The sequence below is a fragment of the Gadus macrocephalus genome, chromosome 15 (genome assembly GCF_031168955.1).
Source record: "Gadus macrocephalus chromosome 15, ASM3116895v1".
Lineage (NCBI taxonomy): Eukaryota > Metazoa > Chordata > Actinopteri > Gadiformes > Gadidae > Gadus > Gadus macrocephalus.
Window position 1 is genome coordinate 5,740,111 of NC_082396.1, and position 15,725 is coordinate 5,755,835.

Below are 15,725 nucleotides of genomic sequence, written 5' to 3' on the forward strand. Positions count from 1 at the left end.
TGCTCTGCTTGCGGAGGCAGTGCATGGAGCAGCGTAACCCAGTTATGATCACAGTGGCAGCACCGCTGCAGGATAACTCCCAGAAGACGACGCAAATAGACCATCTCCCGCTCCATCGCATCCCGCAGCGACCTCCCAAGAAGAGATCCCATCTCCTCTCCCATCGACATGAAGCTTTGTTGTTCTGCGACAAAAGACACTCACCTCTAGCAGACATGCCCGGTAGGTAGCGGTCTACTGTCTTTATGCATCGAGGATTGTCTTGTTGGGGGTGTCCTGCAGGGTAGAAGCACCGCTGATGGTCGCACTGGTCGGATGTGATCTAGGGGTGGATGTTGGGCTTTCATAAATGGGATTGTGCGATTGGGAAACAGAGAAGGTTTGGTTGTCTGGGAGTATATACCGCGGTTAGCAGGGCAGGGCGTGTCCTGGAGACACCAGGGTTGTTCCCCTACAAGTTTCAACCATAGGGTTTTACCTTAGCGTGTGTCAGGCTCGATGCCGAGTTTTTTACACCTCTGCCACATGCTGTTGACTCCATGGTTGTAACGAGCACGTTGTGGGTCGATGGGATACACCTCATCTATGGAACCTAGTTTTTGTTGTGATGACTGTGCTGAACAAGAGTTGACCGAAACCCAGTACGAACAGGTCAGGGGACGAGGACGACGAAGTTTCGGAAAATATCATAATTTACCTATTTATTTCGTTGGTTGGATTGTGTATATTGGTGTATTATGTTTTTGTTTTTTTTTGCCATTGGTTGCCAGTAAATGTATTATACCAGAATAGGGCTTAGATAAGGGATAAACATGTGGTGATACTTACAATAATAATATTACTAATAATTATAATCATGAAAAATAATAATATATGGGCTTTATATATTTTTTACTATCATAATGTTGATAGCACATAATTCAGATGTATCCCAGCACAAATTCATGCAGCCTATTCTTAATTAAGTCTGATAACGTGGTTTCCCTCTGAAACACATGCAAGAATTACTGTCTGCCACATTAAACGTGACCTCCTGTAATTCCTTTGTGTGGCGGCGCCCCCTGGCGGCGGTGTTGTGTCTGGCGCCCCCTGGCGGCCGCAGTTGGCGGTGTTGAGCTATGCTGGCGACGGTGTTGTGTCGGTCGCCCCTGACGGCGGTGTTGTTTTTGTTTATGGCGCCTCCTGGCGGTCGTGGCCGGCGTTGTTGTTGTTTCTGGCTCCCCCTGGCTGCGGCGGGTGGCGGTGTCTGGCGATGGAAGTGCCACCGTGTCCAGAGAGCTGCGCGTCACGTTAGCGCAGCAGACGCTCTTGTTTACAGCCGCAGCCGAGCCGTGTTTTACGGGCCTAGTCCTTTATCTGTCGGTTTATTGCTTTATGGCGGGTGGTTCTCTGTTTCTCTCAAGGGTCGGTGTATGAGAGCTCCAACCTGGATCGAGGCGGCGGCAACAGGAAGAAGAAGATAGAGGAGTTCTCTAGGTCTTCTCGGGAGAAACTGGTCCAGTCCAAGAACAAAATGTTCTCCAAATTCACCTCTATCCTCCAGCATGCGGTGGAAGCGGTGAGTTTTACACCCCGGGTTTGGGTTCGGGACGTGTTTGTGGGGGGGTCAGTGTGTGTTGTCTTCTCACGACCCCTTCTCATGATCGTCAGCATAACAAGGCTAATGTAGCTTAGCCGCCGAGCTAACCGAGCTAACTTAGGTTAGCCTAGTGCCTTTGGCCGAGACGCGTGTTTACGTCTCCTGAGGTCCTCCGGGACCTGAGGTGGGGAACCGAGGCGTTGTGTTGGGGTAATAACGCTATAACGTCACTGTGTGTGTGTGTGTGTGTGTGTGTGTGTGTGTGTGTGCGTGTGCGTGTGTGCGTTTGGGTAGCACTGTGTGTGTATGTGTCACACTGTATGTGTGTCGCGTGTGTACACCTGAAGACTCACACAGGGTCCGACCATCTGCGTCTCGGACCTTGTGTGACGCAGGACGGGTCGATTGAGAACGGGGGCAGCTGGAGCCCTGGATAAGTTGTCATCGTTCAACTTTAGAGACTCGAGAGTTTCCCCACAAGTGATTGGCAATTGGGGTCAATGTTGCGCAACCTGCACTTTAGTGTGGACTCAAATATCACACGCATGTTCATATGGAGATGACCCAGGGGGCATACAGGTCAAGTGGGGATAGGATGAGCATTTGGAGGAATCATGACTTGTTCTCTCATGAGGATGACTGACGCAGAAGTATTATCCACGTGTCTGCAAGCAGTCATCTTCATTCAACTCAAACATCACACAGACTGGTCTTCATAAGCGTGTGATATGTGCCAGACAGTGGCAGCAACGCAGACACTTGGACAACCTGCCTGCAAGTGGTTCACTTCACTGTGGTATTCGCCTACAAGGCACAGATGAAGTGCATAGTTATTCCAATACCACGCATACTAGTCATTCCAGAGAGAAATTTAGAAAGGCTGAAGAGTACACAAATCAAGACATGCTAGTCGGACACAACACAGTCGTCTGCCGAATCTCAATGAGCCGGAGACTGAGAGATGTTAATTCTCCCTCTCTCACATGAAACACTGAAGTCTTCACTACACGATGACTCGTGTGGCTAATGTGATTCATTGTTAACGTCGCCCGCTGTCTCTCTTTCCCAGCTGGCCCCTTCCCTGCCTCTGCAGGAGGACTTTGTCTACCACTGGAAGGCCATCACCCATTACTACATCGAGACGTCCGGTGAGCCTGATGTTATGAACGCGGTCATGTGATCGGCCTAATATATTAAGCAGCTTGATTAGAGTCCAGCCCGGCTAGGGTCGCATTTGTGTACAGTTATGTAACTTGCCGATTTTGATTGATGCTGATGCTTAATGTGTGTGTGTGTGTGTGTGTGTGTGTGTGTGTGTGTGTGTGTGTGTGTGTGTGTGTGTGTGTGTGTGTGTGTGTGTGTGTGTGTGTGTGTGTGTGTGTGTGTGTGTGTGTGTGTTATATGCTTGTGTCTGTTATGTGTGTGTGCGTGCGCGGTGACCAGACGACAAGGCCCCGGTGACGGACACCAACATCCCGTCCCACCTGGAGCAGATGCTGGACATCCTGACCCAGGAGGAGGAGGAGCGGGAGTCAGGGGAGACGGGCCCCTGCATGGAGTACCTCCTGCACCACAAGATCCTGGAGACCCTGTTCACCCTGGGCAAGGCCGACGTAAGGCCCTGCCCTAACACACAGACGTGGAATAACACCACGGACAATGGGCTGCATTCAACCTCGAGTTCTTTCCCGATACCGATACCAGTATCGGAGATTCCTCTGATACTTCCTAAAATCGGTATCGGCGAGGTTTAGGACACAGGCGAAGAACATCTCAAACACAACGGTGTGAAGCTGCGTTGGTTAACGGTCGGACGTGGAAAAGTCTGAATTTTTCCACCGACCTACGTGTGTTCGAGCTACGAAGCTACAAAGTCGGAAAAACATGGATGCTCACGCCTAACTACAAGCATACAAATGTATTATTATAATCATAGATTATAATGTTCATAATCTAGTTCTGAAAATAAATGTAATGTTAATAAATGTTGTTGACAGTAAGGGAACCGACTATACATTGCTGTCTTCATAAGAGAACCCTTCAATAAGAACAAATGCCATTAGTTACAATGCTAGATGCTGTATCGGTTTATGCTCAGGGTCGGCTGATACTCAAGTTCAGGAATCGGTATCGGGAAGGAAAAAAAAGTATCGGAACATCTCTAGTACAACCCATCAGATACCACAGTCTTGGGTTGTCCTTCTGATCCTCTTCCTCTTCCTCCCCCTCCCCCTCAGTGCCCCCCGGGGATGAAGCAGCAGGTGTTGACCTTCTACACCAAGCTGCTCGGGCGCATCCACCAGCCCCTGCTCCCTCACATCAACGTGCACCGGCCCGTCCAGGTGAGCTTCCCGCCTCCACCGTCGTGCTCCCGTTTAAGTTTCACCTTCCTCCCCCTGCCGTCCGCTAGAGGTGACTGACCCGTCTCTCCTCTCCCTCCAGAAACTGATCCGGCTCTGCGGGGAGGTGCTGGCGGCGCCCACGGAAAACGAGGAGATCCAGTTCCTCTGCATCGTGTGCGCCAAGCTGAAGCAGGACCCGTACCTGGTCAACTTCTTCCTGGAGGTAGGGCTGGTATTCCTGGGAGGGGTGGGGGGGGGGGGGGGGTGAGGAGAGGGAGAGGAGGGAGGAGCGGGCGTACCAGTCAAGCTATGACAGGATGAGGATTTGGAGGAATGGCTTGTTTTCCTGCCGTTGACTGACGCTGGAGTGTTGTTCACGGGTCTGCATGCGGTCGTCCTCACGCAGTCCACAGTAGACTCCGTCCTGCCCGCGGTCAGACTGGCTGGTAATCCACCTTGCCTCTGAGCTGGGCCCCACGGGACGCAGTGTGCTCACACCCGTCACCTGACCCCCCCCCCCCTTACAGAACAAGGCCAGGAGGCCCGAGGCACAGAGCCCCGGAGGCCCAGTGGGGGCCAGGGGCGGCCTGGCCTCCCCGGACACGGGTCAGCCCCACGGGGACCAGCCCCCGGCCCCCGGCGAGGAGCCACAGGCTGGGGCCGGGGCCGCCGCCGCCGGTAGTCCAGCCAACAGCCGCAGCTCCAACAACAACCACAGCAGCAACAACTACAACCTGGTCACCTCCCTGCTCAACCTGACCAGGAGTCCGGTGAGTGATCAGCCAATCAGACCGTGTTCTGTCCGCTGAGGTCACTGTATTGCCGTCAGGCCGGCGTTACAAGGTGCCACTTAGCCGGACAAACCGCGCCACTGAATCATTAGCTCCGTTGGATATCTGCCGCTACTTATTTTTAACTTATCATTACTTACTTTGTTAACGTGATCTTGTATTGTTGCTGCCATGTGACTGTTGAGGAACCATGCCTATGAATTTTACTCGTTGGTACTTGTACGTTAAGATGTAATGAAGGATCACTCAGGCTATTAAACAGAGACAGTTGTCCTTTTAAATAACTTTCACATCCCTTTAAACTTGGTTATTTTTATGAACCATAACAGGTGTTTTATGTGATCTTCTGCTGCTCTTTGTCTCCTTGTAAAGTCCTATATATAATGTCCTATAAATGTCTTCCCTCGTCTGTGAGTGTTTAGATGGTAGAGGGTGAAGTCTTTTAAGTCGTTTCTCTTCTTGGGATAAATAAATTCATGATGATAAAGACATAATATCAGCAAACCACACCTCTCGGTCCTGGTGTTCACTTCCTGCGGTGTGCCCGTGGGATTTTCCTTTTGGTTTGTTTGCATGATATGGATAATATATCACATTGACTTTCTTGATATTGAAATCCATATATTGATTTAGCAACACAAATGTACGCCTTCTACTTTTACTGGTTTCTCTAGGTTAGAGAAAGACCTGGCCTGGTTGAATTCTTTCACCCTTCACTTAATTTAATCTGGGAAAAGTGAATGTATACCTGGCTCAATTTGTTTGTTATTGTTGTATTGAAAAAACTGTAAACCTTCTACTTGTGATGACCCCGTCCTCATTGAGAACCAAAGTAAAGTTTACCGGCTGTGTGTCGGCACGGCGTTGGTCCGTGGTTCCAGCGGGGCTGACCTCGCCCTCTCTGCCCCCCCAGGACGGCCGGGTGGTGGTGAAGGCGTGCGAGGGCCTGATGCTGCTGGTCAGCCTGCCCGAGCCCGCCGCCGCCAAGTGTCTGACGGAGAACACAGAGCTGGTGGATCTGCTGACCGACCGGCTGTCGGGCTTCTACAAGGCCCTGCCCACCTCCATGGACCCTCTGGACATCGAGACGGTGGAGTCCGTCAACTGGGGGTAAGCAGAGACTCTGAGGCGACAGAGGGTTACTGTATTCAGAGACACACACACACACACACACACACACACACACACAGGGGTCATTGTGGGGCCGATAGTGCTAGTAACAGGGCTAAAATTAGCAATGGCGTTATAGTTGATGTAGTTAGCACTAGGGTTAGGCTTAGCACTAGGTTTAGGTAGATGATGGTTGGTAAAGCATTATGTGACAAGCTTGTGATAAATGTTGCAGTACAACGATGAGCATGTGCAGATAGATTCTAATCTCCCGGCCGGTGTTCTGGTTTGTGTTCCCATTCGCAGTTTGGACGTGTACAACTTGAAGGACGATGCGGCCATCTTTGCGGGGAAGAGAGGACTGATCTCCTTCCTGTCATGGCTGGACTACTGTGACCAGCTCATTAAGGAGGCTCAGAAGGTGTGTGCCAACACGGCCGACGCACTCTCTCCCTCTTTCCTCTCATCTCTCCCTCTTTCCTTGCATCTCTCCCTGTGTGTCTGCCCTGACGCCTCACTCTGTGTTGCACATGGTAACAGAGTTATATTTACCACGCCGGGAACATCAGAAGGCTGATTCATCCTCCTCTTCCTCCTCTTCCTCCCTTCCCTCCCTGTAGTCGGCAGCCACGGTGATGGCCCGGGCAGTGAGAGAGAGGTTCTTCATTCCCGTCATGGAGCCTCAGCTGATGCAGACGTGAGCCTCCTTACACTTCAAACTCTTTTATGATAGTGCAGTGTTATCACTCTCAGGATGGACTCAGAGTGGCTTACCGGTTTGACTCACTTTCCAGAACCCTTAATGGCTTTTAAATCACTCGAGTCTGAAGGTGCCTCAGATAAAAGCTAACTCAGTAAATACTCAGTGACTTCCACTCTAGCTCTGGTTCTGTTAGGACGTTTTCACTCCTGAATTCCAGAGATTTGGCCTGGTATAATGGTGGATGGTGAATTCTTGCACCATTCACTTCATTTAATCTAAACACACGTGTGTGTGTGTGTGTGTGTGTGTGTGTGTGTGTGTGTGTGTGTGTGTGTGTGTGTGTGTGTGTGTGTGTGTGTGTGTGTGTGTGTGTGTGTGTGTGTGTGTGTGTGTGTGTGTGCGCGCGCGCGGTTGTGGTTGTATGTGTGTGTGGTTGTCTGTGTTTGCATGCCCTGTGTGTGTGCGTGCCCTGTGGTTGTATGTGTGCGTGCCTTGTGTGTGCCCTGTGTGTGTTCCCTGTGTGTGTGTGTCTTTGTGCGTGCCCTGTGGTTGTATGTGTGTGTTCCCTGTGTGTGTGTGTCTGTGCGTGCCCTGTGGTTGTATGTGTGTGTCCCCTGTGTGTGTGTGTGTCTTCGTGCGTGCCCTGTGGTTGTCTGTGTGCGTGCCCTGTGTGTTTGTGCGTGCCCTGTGTGTTTCCCCTGTGTGTGTGTGTCTTTCTGCGTGCCCTGTGGTTGTCTGTGTGCGTGCCCTGTGTGTGTCCCCTGTGTGTGTGTGTCTGTGTGTGTGCCCTGTGGTTGTGTGTGTGCGTTCCCTGTGTGTGCATGTCTGTGTGCGTGCCCTGTGGTTGTGTGTGCGTGCCCTGTGTGTGTGTGTGTGTGTCTGTTTGCGTGACCTGTGGTTGTATGTGTGCGTGCCCCGTGTGTGTCTGTGTGCGTGCCCTGTGTGTGAAGGTCTGAGGTGGGCATCCTGACCTCCACAGCGCTGCTGAACCGGATCATCAGGCAGGTGACGTCGGAGGCCCTGCTGCAGGAGATGGTCTACTTCCTGCTGGGGGAGGAGCGGGAGGCGGAGACCCCCACGGGGGTGACGCGCTACCCCCTCAGACACAGGCTCATCGAGCACTGCGACCACCTGTCGGACGAGGTCAGCGTCATCATCATCAGCAGCACCATATTTTTACATGCATGTATTGATTGTGTGTAGCTATGTCAGCTTTACCCTCCTTGCGTTACTCATTAGAGCGCAACTACCAATAATTAAAATAAGTACAATAATAATATATAATTAAATCTATTTTTAAGAATTTATGACTTTACATTTTTAGGAATCGCTTACAATTTATAGAAAAATCTGCGACGCCGAAAAGACACTAAAGTTCTTCGGGAACGTTGTTTAAGTCCAAGGAAAAACCCTGCAAAACGAATTCCCAAAACTAGCATAAAAAAACCTGAATGGTATGAGATTGAATTAGCAATTACAGAGTAATATCTAAAAGTGTAGGATGCATTCATGGCTGACTTACCTGGCCTCGTTATCGTCAGAGAGGACGCCCCTGGAGGAAGGGGGCTTCAGTATCGTGTCAGCCTGCTGGGGTGGACCCAAAAGCCTTCACTACTGCCTCAGCCTCTTTAGCCTGCCCCTCAGCATGTCCTCTTCCCTGGGGGGTCCGGTGTTCAGCATGCCCTCTGTTCCCTGGGGGGTCCGGTGTTCACACTGTCCCCTCTTCTCCCCCCACCCAGATCAGCATCATGACGCTGCGGCTGTTTGAGCAGCTGATCCAGAAGCCCAGCCAGCACATCCTGTTCAGCCTGCTCCTGCGCAGCCTGGAGGAGAGGAACTACCTGGAGAACAAGCCCGCGGAGGAGCCCCTGGAGAACGGCCTGGCCCATGACGCCGTGTAAGGAGCTGCCCCGGATTTGACCTATGACCCCCCGTCGGCCGCGAAAATCCTGACGCCGATGTGGTTGCCTCTCACACTCTGTCTCTCTCTCACGGTCTCTCTCTCTTTCTCCGTCTCTCTCTCCTATTGTCTCTCTCTCTGTCTCACTGTGCTCCTCTTAAGTTCAACAATGGCACGTTACTCTTAGTTCATGGTCTCGCATTTAAATGTTCCCCAAAGTAAGGGGGCGTGGTTTCCCTGTTTCAGCTTAGAAGAGAATATTGTTCCAAGCTGCCGACCAGTCTGAAAGGGTTAGTCAACACCAGTGGCACCAGTGTTTTTCCACTGTGGTCTTTGATTCATATGTGGTCACACTGGACACAAATGTAGAAGGGAGATAAATACCAGGCTTTGTAAGGGTCTTCCTGGAAGTTCTTTCTGAGAGAGATTCTCATTTGCCATCGAAAACTACTCAAACTGTTATCTAAGCGTGTCTCTGAATCAAATTAGAGAAACACGCAAAACTGTATATTTATTTTTAAATGTGCAACATAAATCGTCCGTACTAGGTTTGAGTGTAGTCATGTATGTCACTCTCTCTCACTCACTCTCTCACAGTCGGTCTCTCTCTCACTGTCTCTCTCTCTGACAAACTAGAGAGACACGCAAAACTGCAACGACTCGATGAGGGAACACGTCTGTTATATGTGCAAAACAAGCCGTACATACTAGGTTTGAGTTTAGACTTGAGTTTCTTCTGTGTCTCCCCCCCCCCCCCCCCCTCAGTGACCTGGAGGAGGACCCCCTGTTCGGGGACGACCCCTCTGCCGACGGCAGGCTGACCAGCTCCGACTGGCTGAGTCCGTCTCCGTCGCAGAGTCCCGACCACGGCAAGACGGACGGCAAGACGGAGGTCCACAAGATCGTCAACAGGTCAGTGCACACACAGTCACACACGTGTGTATATATATACAGACACACACACACACACACACACACACCGTGACCTTTAGTTACACACACACACACACCAACGCTACAACTTATATGATCGGCTTGTTCATTCATTCGTTCCTGCAGCTTCCTGTGTCTGGTGCCGGACGAGGCCAAGTCGTCCTATCACGTGGAGGGCACGGGTTACGACACCTACCTGAGAGACGCTCACAGACAGGTGAGGACCCCCTGTTAGCGGTGGTTCCTCAGAGGAACTCCCAGTGGTGTAAGGAATGTGTTGGGATAGGGGGGAAGACAGCCTGCCATTGAGAAACCCTGTTTCTGATGAGTAACCATCGATACTCCTTGGACAATGATGTGAGCCAATCAGAAACAATTACATCAGTCGATGTGGTTCCTGATTGGCTGACATTAGTGTAGTAGTACTGCCGTCAATATTGATTAATTTAGCTTCTATGCAAAGCGAGTCACAGTGTACCGTAAACACTGGAGTAGCGGTGCAGTGCGTTATTCCACTGGAGTAGCAGTGCATTATTCCACTACAGTGTACCCTAAACACTGGAGTAGCAGTGCATTATTCTACTACAGTGTACCTTAAACACTGGAGTAGCAGTGCATTATTCCACTACAGTGTACCCTAAACACTGGAGTAGCAGTGCATTATTCCACTACAGTGTACCTTAAACACTGGAGTAGCAGTGCATTATTCCACTACAGTGTACCTTAAACACTGGAGTAGCAGTGCATTATTCCACTACAGTGTACCATAAACTCTGGAGTAGCAGTGCATTATTCCACTACAGTGTACCGTAAACACTGGAGTAGCAGTGCATTATTCCACTACAGTGTACCTTAAACACTGGAGTAGAACTGCATTATTCTACTACAGTGTACCGTAAACTCTGGGGTAGCGGTGCAGTGCATTATTCCACTACAGTGTACCGTAAACACTGGAGTAGCAGTGCATTATTCCACTACAGTTTACCATAAACACTGGAGTAGCAGTGCAGTGCGTTATTCCACTGGAGTGTGTGTCTGAGCCCCGTGTCTCTCTGCCTCTCCAGTTCAGGGACTACTGCGGGGTGTGCCAGCGCTGGGACTGGCGTGGGACCCCCAAGCCCATCGAGAAGTGTGACCTAGAGAGACCCTTCTTCGAGGGTCACTTCCTGAAGGTGCTTTTCGACAGGATGGGGCGGGTCCTCGATCAGGTGGGCCTATTGTTGTTGTTTATTTGTGTGTTTGACTGACGCGTCACCACTCACACACCGACACGTTTTAGGAGCCGTTTAAATCTCACCCGTCTGAATGACACAGCTTGAAACAGCGTGACACTTGTGTAATGAAAATGTGTGATTATTGTAATTATTGCAATGCTCTACTTTGAAAATAAACATGTGGTTTATGAATGGGATCCTTTTAAAGTTTAAACCCACCCCTTCTACAAATGTATTTACCTTTTTGTACTTCAGACGAACATCAGACCGTGAATCAAAAACGAAAGTTCAAACAGAAACAGAGACTGTACCGACAGCGTTATACATGGTTTCTCTTTCTTCGGACAAATGTGCTTATTGGAAATCACTTTGGATAAAAACGGGTTTCCTGTCTCTCTGATAGCGTCTGTATCCGTGACCTTTGACCCCTCTCTCCCCTCCCCCCCAAGCCCTACGAGGTGAACCTGCAGGTGACCTCTGTGCTCTCCAAGCTGTGTCTGCTGCCCCACCCCCACATGCACGAGTACCTGCTGGACCCCTACATCAACCTGGCCCCTGGCTGCCGCTCCCTCTTCTCCGTCATCGTCAGGGTAAGACCCGCCCCCATCTCGTTAGATTCATCGTCAGGGTAAGACCCGCCCCCATCTCGTTAGATTCATCGTCAGGGTAAGACCCGCCCCCGTCTCGTTAGATTCATCGTCAGGGTAAGACCCGCCCCCGTCTCGTTAGATACATCGTCAGGGTAAGACCCGCCCCCGTCTCGTTAGATTAATCGTCAGGGTAAGACCCGCCCCCGTCTCGTTAGATACATCGTCAGGTTAAGACCCGCCCCCGTCTCGTTAGATTAATCGTCAGGGTAAGACCCGCCCCCGTCTCGTTAGATTAATCGTCAGGTAAGACCCGCCCCCATCTCCTTAGATACATCGTCAGGTTAAGACCCGCCCCCGTCTCGTTAGATTCATCGTCAGGGTAAGACCCGCCCCCGTCTCGTTAGATACATCGTCAGGTTAAGACCCGCCCCCGTCTCGTTAGATTAATCGTCAGGGTAAGACCCGCCCCCGTCTCGTTAGATACATCGTCAGGTTAAGACCCGCCCCCGTCTCGTTAGATTCATTGTCAGGGTAAGACCCGCCCCCGTCTCGTTAGATACATCGTCAGGTTAAGACCCGCCCCCGTCTCGTTAGATTCATCGTCAGGGTAAGACCCGCCCCCGTCTCGTTAGATACATCGTCAGGTTAAGACCCGCCCCGTCTCGTTAGATTCATCGTCAGGGTAAGACCCCGCCCCCTTCCCGTACCAGATGGTAGAAGCCGTGGGTTTATACAGTTCAAGCCTCAGTTGGACATGGGGCTAAATATCTCGTTAGCGTTCGCATCAGACGAGGGAATAAGCCATGTTTACACCGCGTGTGAGTTTTAATTGGGCTGAATCATTCGGTTACGGCCCTACTCTTGAGTATGTTTCTAGCGATCCCGATCTGTTGTGTGGTATTACATTTTCCAACGGTATGGTTCACACGGACACTAGCGTAATCGTGAGTGTCTGCCGGGATTTGGGTCGGTGGAGCAGGAAGTGCATGGAAGCGTGCGGGCGTGGACTGACCTGTGTGTTGTCTCCGGTGGGCAGGTGGTGGGCGACCTCATGTTGAGGATTCAGCGCATCCCCGACTTCACCCCAAAACTCCTGCTTGTGAGGAAGAGGCTGCTCGGGCTGGAGCCGGAAGGAGTCAAGTAAGTGATGGTCTACTCAGTCTGCTGTAGGGTTCCTGATGTCTGTAGTGGACCCAAAGGTCTTCACCATCATATCAGTCTGTAAGGGTTCACTATCGTCTCACTATCGTCTCAGTCCGTCTACATTATTGTAGATTTGAACATTTTCTTTTTGACCAAAATAATCGTGATTATGATTTTATCCATAATCGAGCAGCCCTAGTCTGTAGTGAACCTGAATGGTTCACCATCGTCTCACTATCGTCTCAGTCTGTAGTGGGACTAAAGGGTTCACTACCGTCTCAGTCTGTAGTGGGACTAAAGGGTTCACTATCGTCTCAGTCTGTAGCTGACCTAAAGGGTTCACCATCGTCTCACTATCGTCTCAGTCTGTAGCTGACCTAAAGAGTTCACCATCGTCTCACTACCGTCTCAGTCTGTAGTGGGACTAAAGGGTTCACTATCGTCTCAGTCTGTAGCTGACCTAAAGGGTTCACCATCGTCTCACTACCGTCTCAGTCTGTAGTGGGACTAAAGGGTTCACTATCGTCTCAGTCTGTAGTGGGACTAAAGGGTTCACCATCGTCTCACTACTGTCTCAGTCTGTAGTGGGCCTAAAGGGTTCACCATCATCTCACTATCGTCTCAGTCCGCTGGCGTGTTCCTGATGTCTTTTTGGTGTCCTCATTTCTCATTGTGTGTGTTTCTCATTGCGTGTGTGTTTCTTGCCGCAGCGTGGACCACATGACTCTCCTGGAGGGCGTGATCGTGCTGGAGGAGTTCTGCAAAGAGCTGGCGGCCATCGCCTTCGTCAAGTTCCACGCCACCGCCACGTCTTCGCCGTAACCCCCCCCTCTCCCCCCCTCTGGACATCGAGCGTGGGGGTCGGTCGGGGCGGCGCGGGGGGGTAAGGCGGGAACAACAGTGAACAATCACCAACCAACAAGCAATTGTTTGGAGGGGGGGGGGGGGGGGGGGGGACAGAAAGAGAACAGTTTTTCGGCAGCCGTTCCCCTCCCTGCTTCAGTCTATCGGACTCCAGTGTAGGCTGTCTGTTCAGCCCGTCGCCCTCGTCAGGGTGCAATGCAAACACTGCCCAGTAGGGGCTCCAGAGAGCAGGAGGAGGAGGCGCAGTATAGGGTAAATGGGGGGGGGGGGGGTCTGTGTGGCTTCCTGTTGAAGGAGGTTGAGCTAAATATGAACACACACACAGCCTCCACATTATCACGCTCTCTCCTCTACTTCCTCTGCTTTCTGGCCAGAGCAAGTGATTTCTGGGGATGAATGTGTGTTTGCGAGTGTGTGTGCGTCTCGATGTATATTTATTTATGGTTCCTTGTATCAAGCGTTTGTCAGCGTCCATGCCTTAATGTGGAGTCACACCTTTCCGTTACAGGTGTTCACTTTAATTTGTGTTTTATTCGTTAACATCATGTGTTTAATTGTTTGTTTGTTTCTTGGGGAGGTGTTAAGCCTTTTCCAGCCTGTTTGATCATCTACTTATAATAACTAAAAGATTACGGGAGGGAAAGGATAATTTAAGCAACCGCATCAAAGACACTTGACATCATGATTGAAATGCCAAGCTCTCTTAAAATGTTTTTATCGTTTACTTTTGCTTTTGCTTTCAGGTTGCCTTTTTTGTGTAGAAGAGGGAACAATACATTTTAAACGATCAGCGTAACCTAAATAGAGTAGGACGACACTTCTTCTCATGACCTAGATAACCGAACCGGCTTCAAGCGGTCTGCTTTCCACTCACGCCCGCACCAATCACAAGCTAATTACTCTAATGTTTAGCATCTTTACAATCCCACCAATTAGGAATGTTCTCAACTGTTTCCAGACTTCTCTTTGAGCTGCACTGGTTGCCTATTATTCTTTGTTATTTCCTGCCAACGTGGCAATTTGGGGGAAAGGGGGCATCACTCCTAGGCTTTTTAGGTATTAAAAAGCTCAAGACTAGCACATTCCTCCCACACTATACGAGGTGGGAACTTGGTGATGCTATCCATTGGGGTAGGCTGTAACTGTCCTGTCTTGATGATGAGGTGCACAGACCGAAAGTCATGCTGTAGTTAATTTCCTTTCGGACGCGATTCCGACCGGTTGTGAGGTATTACATTTACCAACAGTATTGTTTTCATGCTTTTTGTTTCTATGACTCTTGAGACAAGAGGTTTCACCTCAATGATCAAGGATTCATTTGACTACATTCATTGCAATTTGCAGTAATATAAAAGATAATGTTCATGCTATGAAATGTTCTATATACTGGTGCTCATTGAATGTTCCCAGTCTGGATGTTGGTATGATTGACATGTGGTTAGGGGGCGGGCTAGTCTTCATGGTGTGTATGCGTGCCAGTTTGTGTGCGTGTTGAGATTTGCTGTTGCTATGCAGGATTGAAACGGTTCTCGGATCAACAGATTGATGTGAGCCTCGATTGTGTTTTGAGCCCCAGCATCAGTCGAGAATCGCAACAGCCCGGCTTGCGTATGTAACTGTTTGCATTGGATCAGAATTGCACATTAACTTCTTTACCTGTTCATAATGTACATATACGAAACACGGAAACACTTTTCACTTTTGAACCTTTTTTCTTAAACCAAAAAAATATAATGTTGGCGATTTACGAATAGTCAAATTTCATATATATATGTTAAGAAAAACAATCATGCACATTTTTTTACATCTATTCGTTACCACCTTGTAGGACATGTGTAAATTGTAGATGTACAATAGCAGTATGGCCGTCGTCTGGTTTGTAAGCGCATGAAGTTACCGTGTATATACGCGTGTGTCATTTTTACATCGTTGGTTTGGAACGCAGCCCACCAGCGTTGGGCGATTGGATAGTTAGCGGCCCGCACTTTGTTTTGGAGAAGACGCCACGCCTTACTTTACTGGGGGTGGGGGTACCTCCTGCTGAGGACCCCGCCTCCCTCCCCTCTGCTAGAAGCTCATTGGCTAGGATTGGGTCCGCCCCTTGCTCCCACCTCTTACATTTCTTGCATGGTTTACTCCGTTTGTAAAATAGTTAACAAGCTTTTGGTTTTTCTGTTTGCTTTTCTTTTCTTTGTTCAGCTCAGACCAATCACTGTACCGTGCGCTCCACTTCGCTTTTGTTTAATCGTGGTAACCTCATTGCTGCTTAACTCTGTACATTGGGGATTGGGGATTCTTAGATTATTTTTCTTTACTTATTGACTGAAGGCTAGTGTGACTTCTGTTACCTTTGCAGCCCATGGTATAAGCATTTGCGTTGTTCATCACTAGCATCAATGCCTCACACTCATTTTGTAAGCAGTATCCATCACTCAGGGGCATTGATTCATACGACCATCTCCATCCAACGCCTGTCATCGCACACACAAATCAGGCTTTGTTCAAACCTTCTCCGTCCCAATAAATACATTAAAACACAGCTTTCTGTAGCCCGAC

At 49.8% G+C, this 15,725-nt stretch overlaps 1 protein-coding gene and 1 long non-coding RNA gene across 3 annotated transcripts; one reads left to right on the plus strand and one right to left on the minus strand.

Annotated features, from left to right (window-relative positions):
• On the plus strand, positions 1–15,708 carry fhip2a (FHF complex subunit HOOK interacting protein 2). Of its 2 annotated transcripts, none has more exons than XM_060073904.1 (18): positions 1–222; positions 1,404–1,558; positions 2,649–2,727; positions 3,023–3,192; positions 3,817–3,921; positions 4,022–4,144; positions 4,449–4,691; positions 5,626–5,822; positions 6,129–6,243; positions 6,443–6,519; positions 7,476–7,668; positions 8,265–8,422; positions 9,191–9,337; positions 9,485–9,575; positions 10,423–10,566; positions 11,022–11,162; positions 12,199–12,302; positions 13,016–15,708. In XM_060073904.1, the coding sequence occupies exons 1-18, from the start codon at positions 24–26 to the stop codon at positions 13,125–13,127; spliced, it is 2,553 nt and encodes an 850-aa protein (XP_059929887.1). In that variant the 5' UTR covers positions 1–23; the 3' UTR covers positions 13,128–15,708. The 2 variants fall into 2 exon arrangements, with proteins under 2 accessions (XP_059929887.1, XP_059929888.1); XM_060073905.1 differs by lacking the exon at positions 1–222 and adding an exon at positions 522–651.
• LOC132473690 (uncharacterized) lies at positions 5,369–5,664 on the minus strand. The gene is made up of 2 exons (XR_009529453.1): positions 5,556–5,664; positions 5,369–5,505 (listed from the first exon to the last, which is right to left on the minus strand). It is a non-coding gene; the product is annotated as an uncharacterized LOC132473690 (long non-coding RNA).
• Positions 15,709–15,725: the final 17 nt, after the last annotated feature.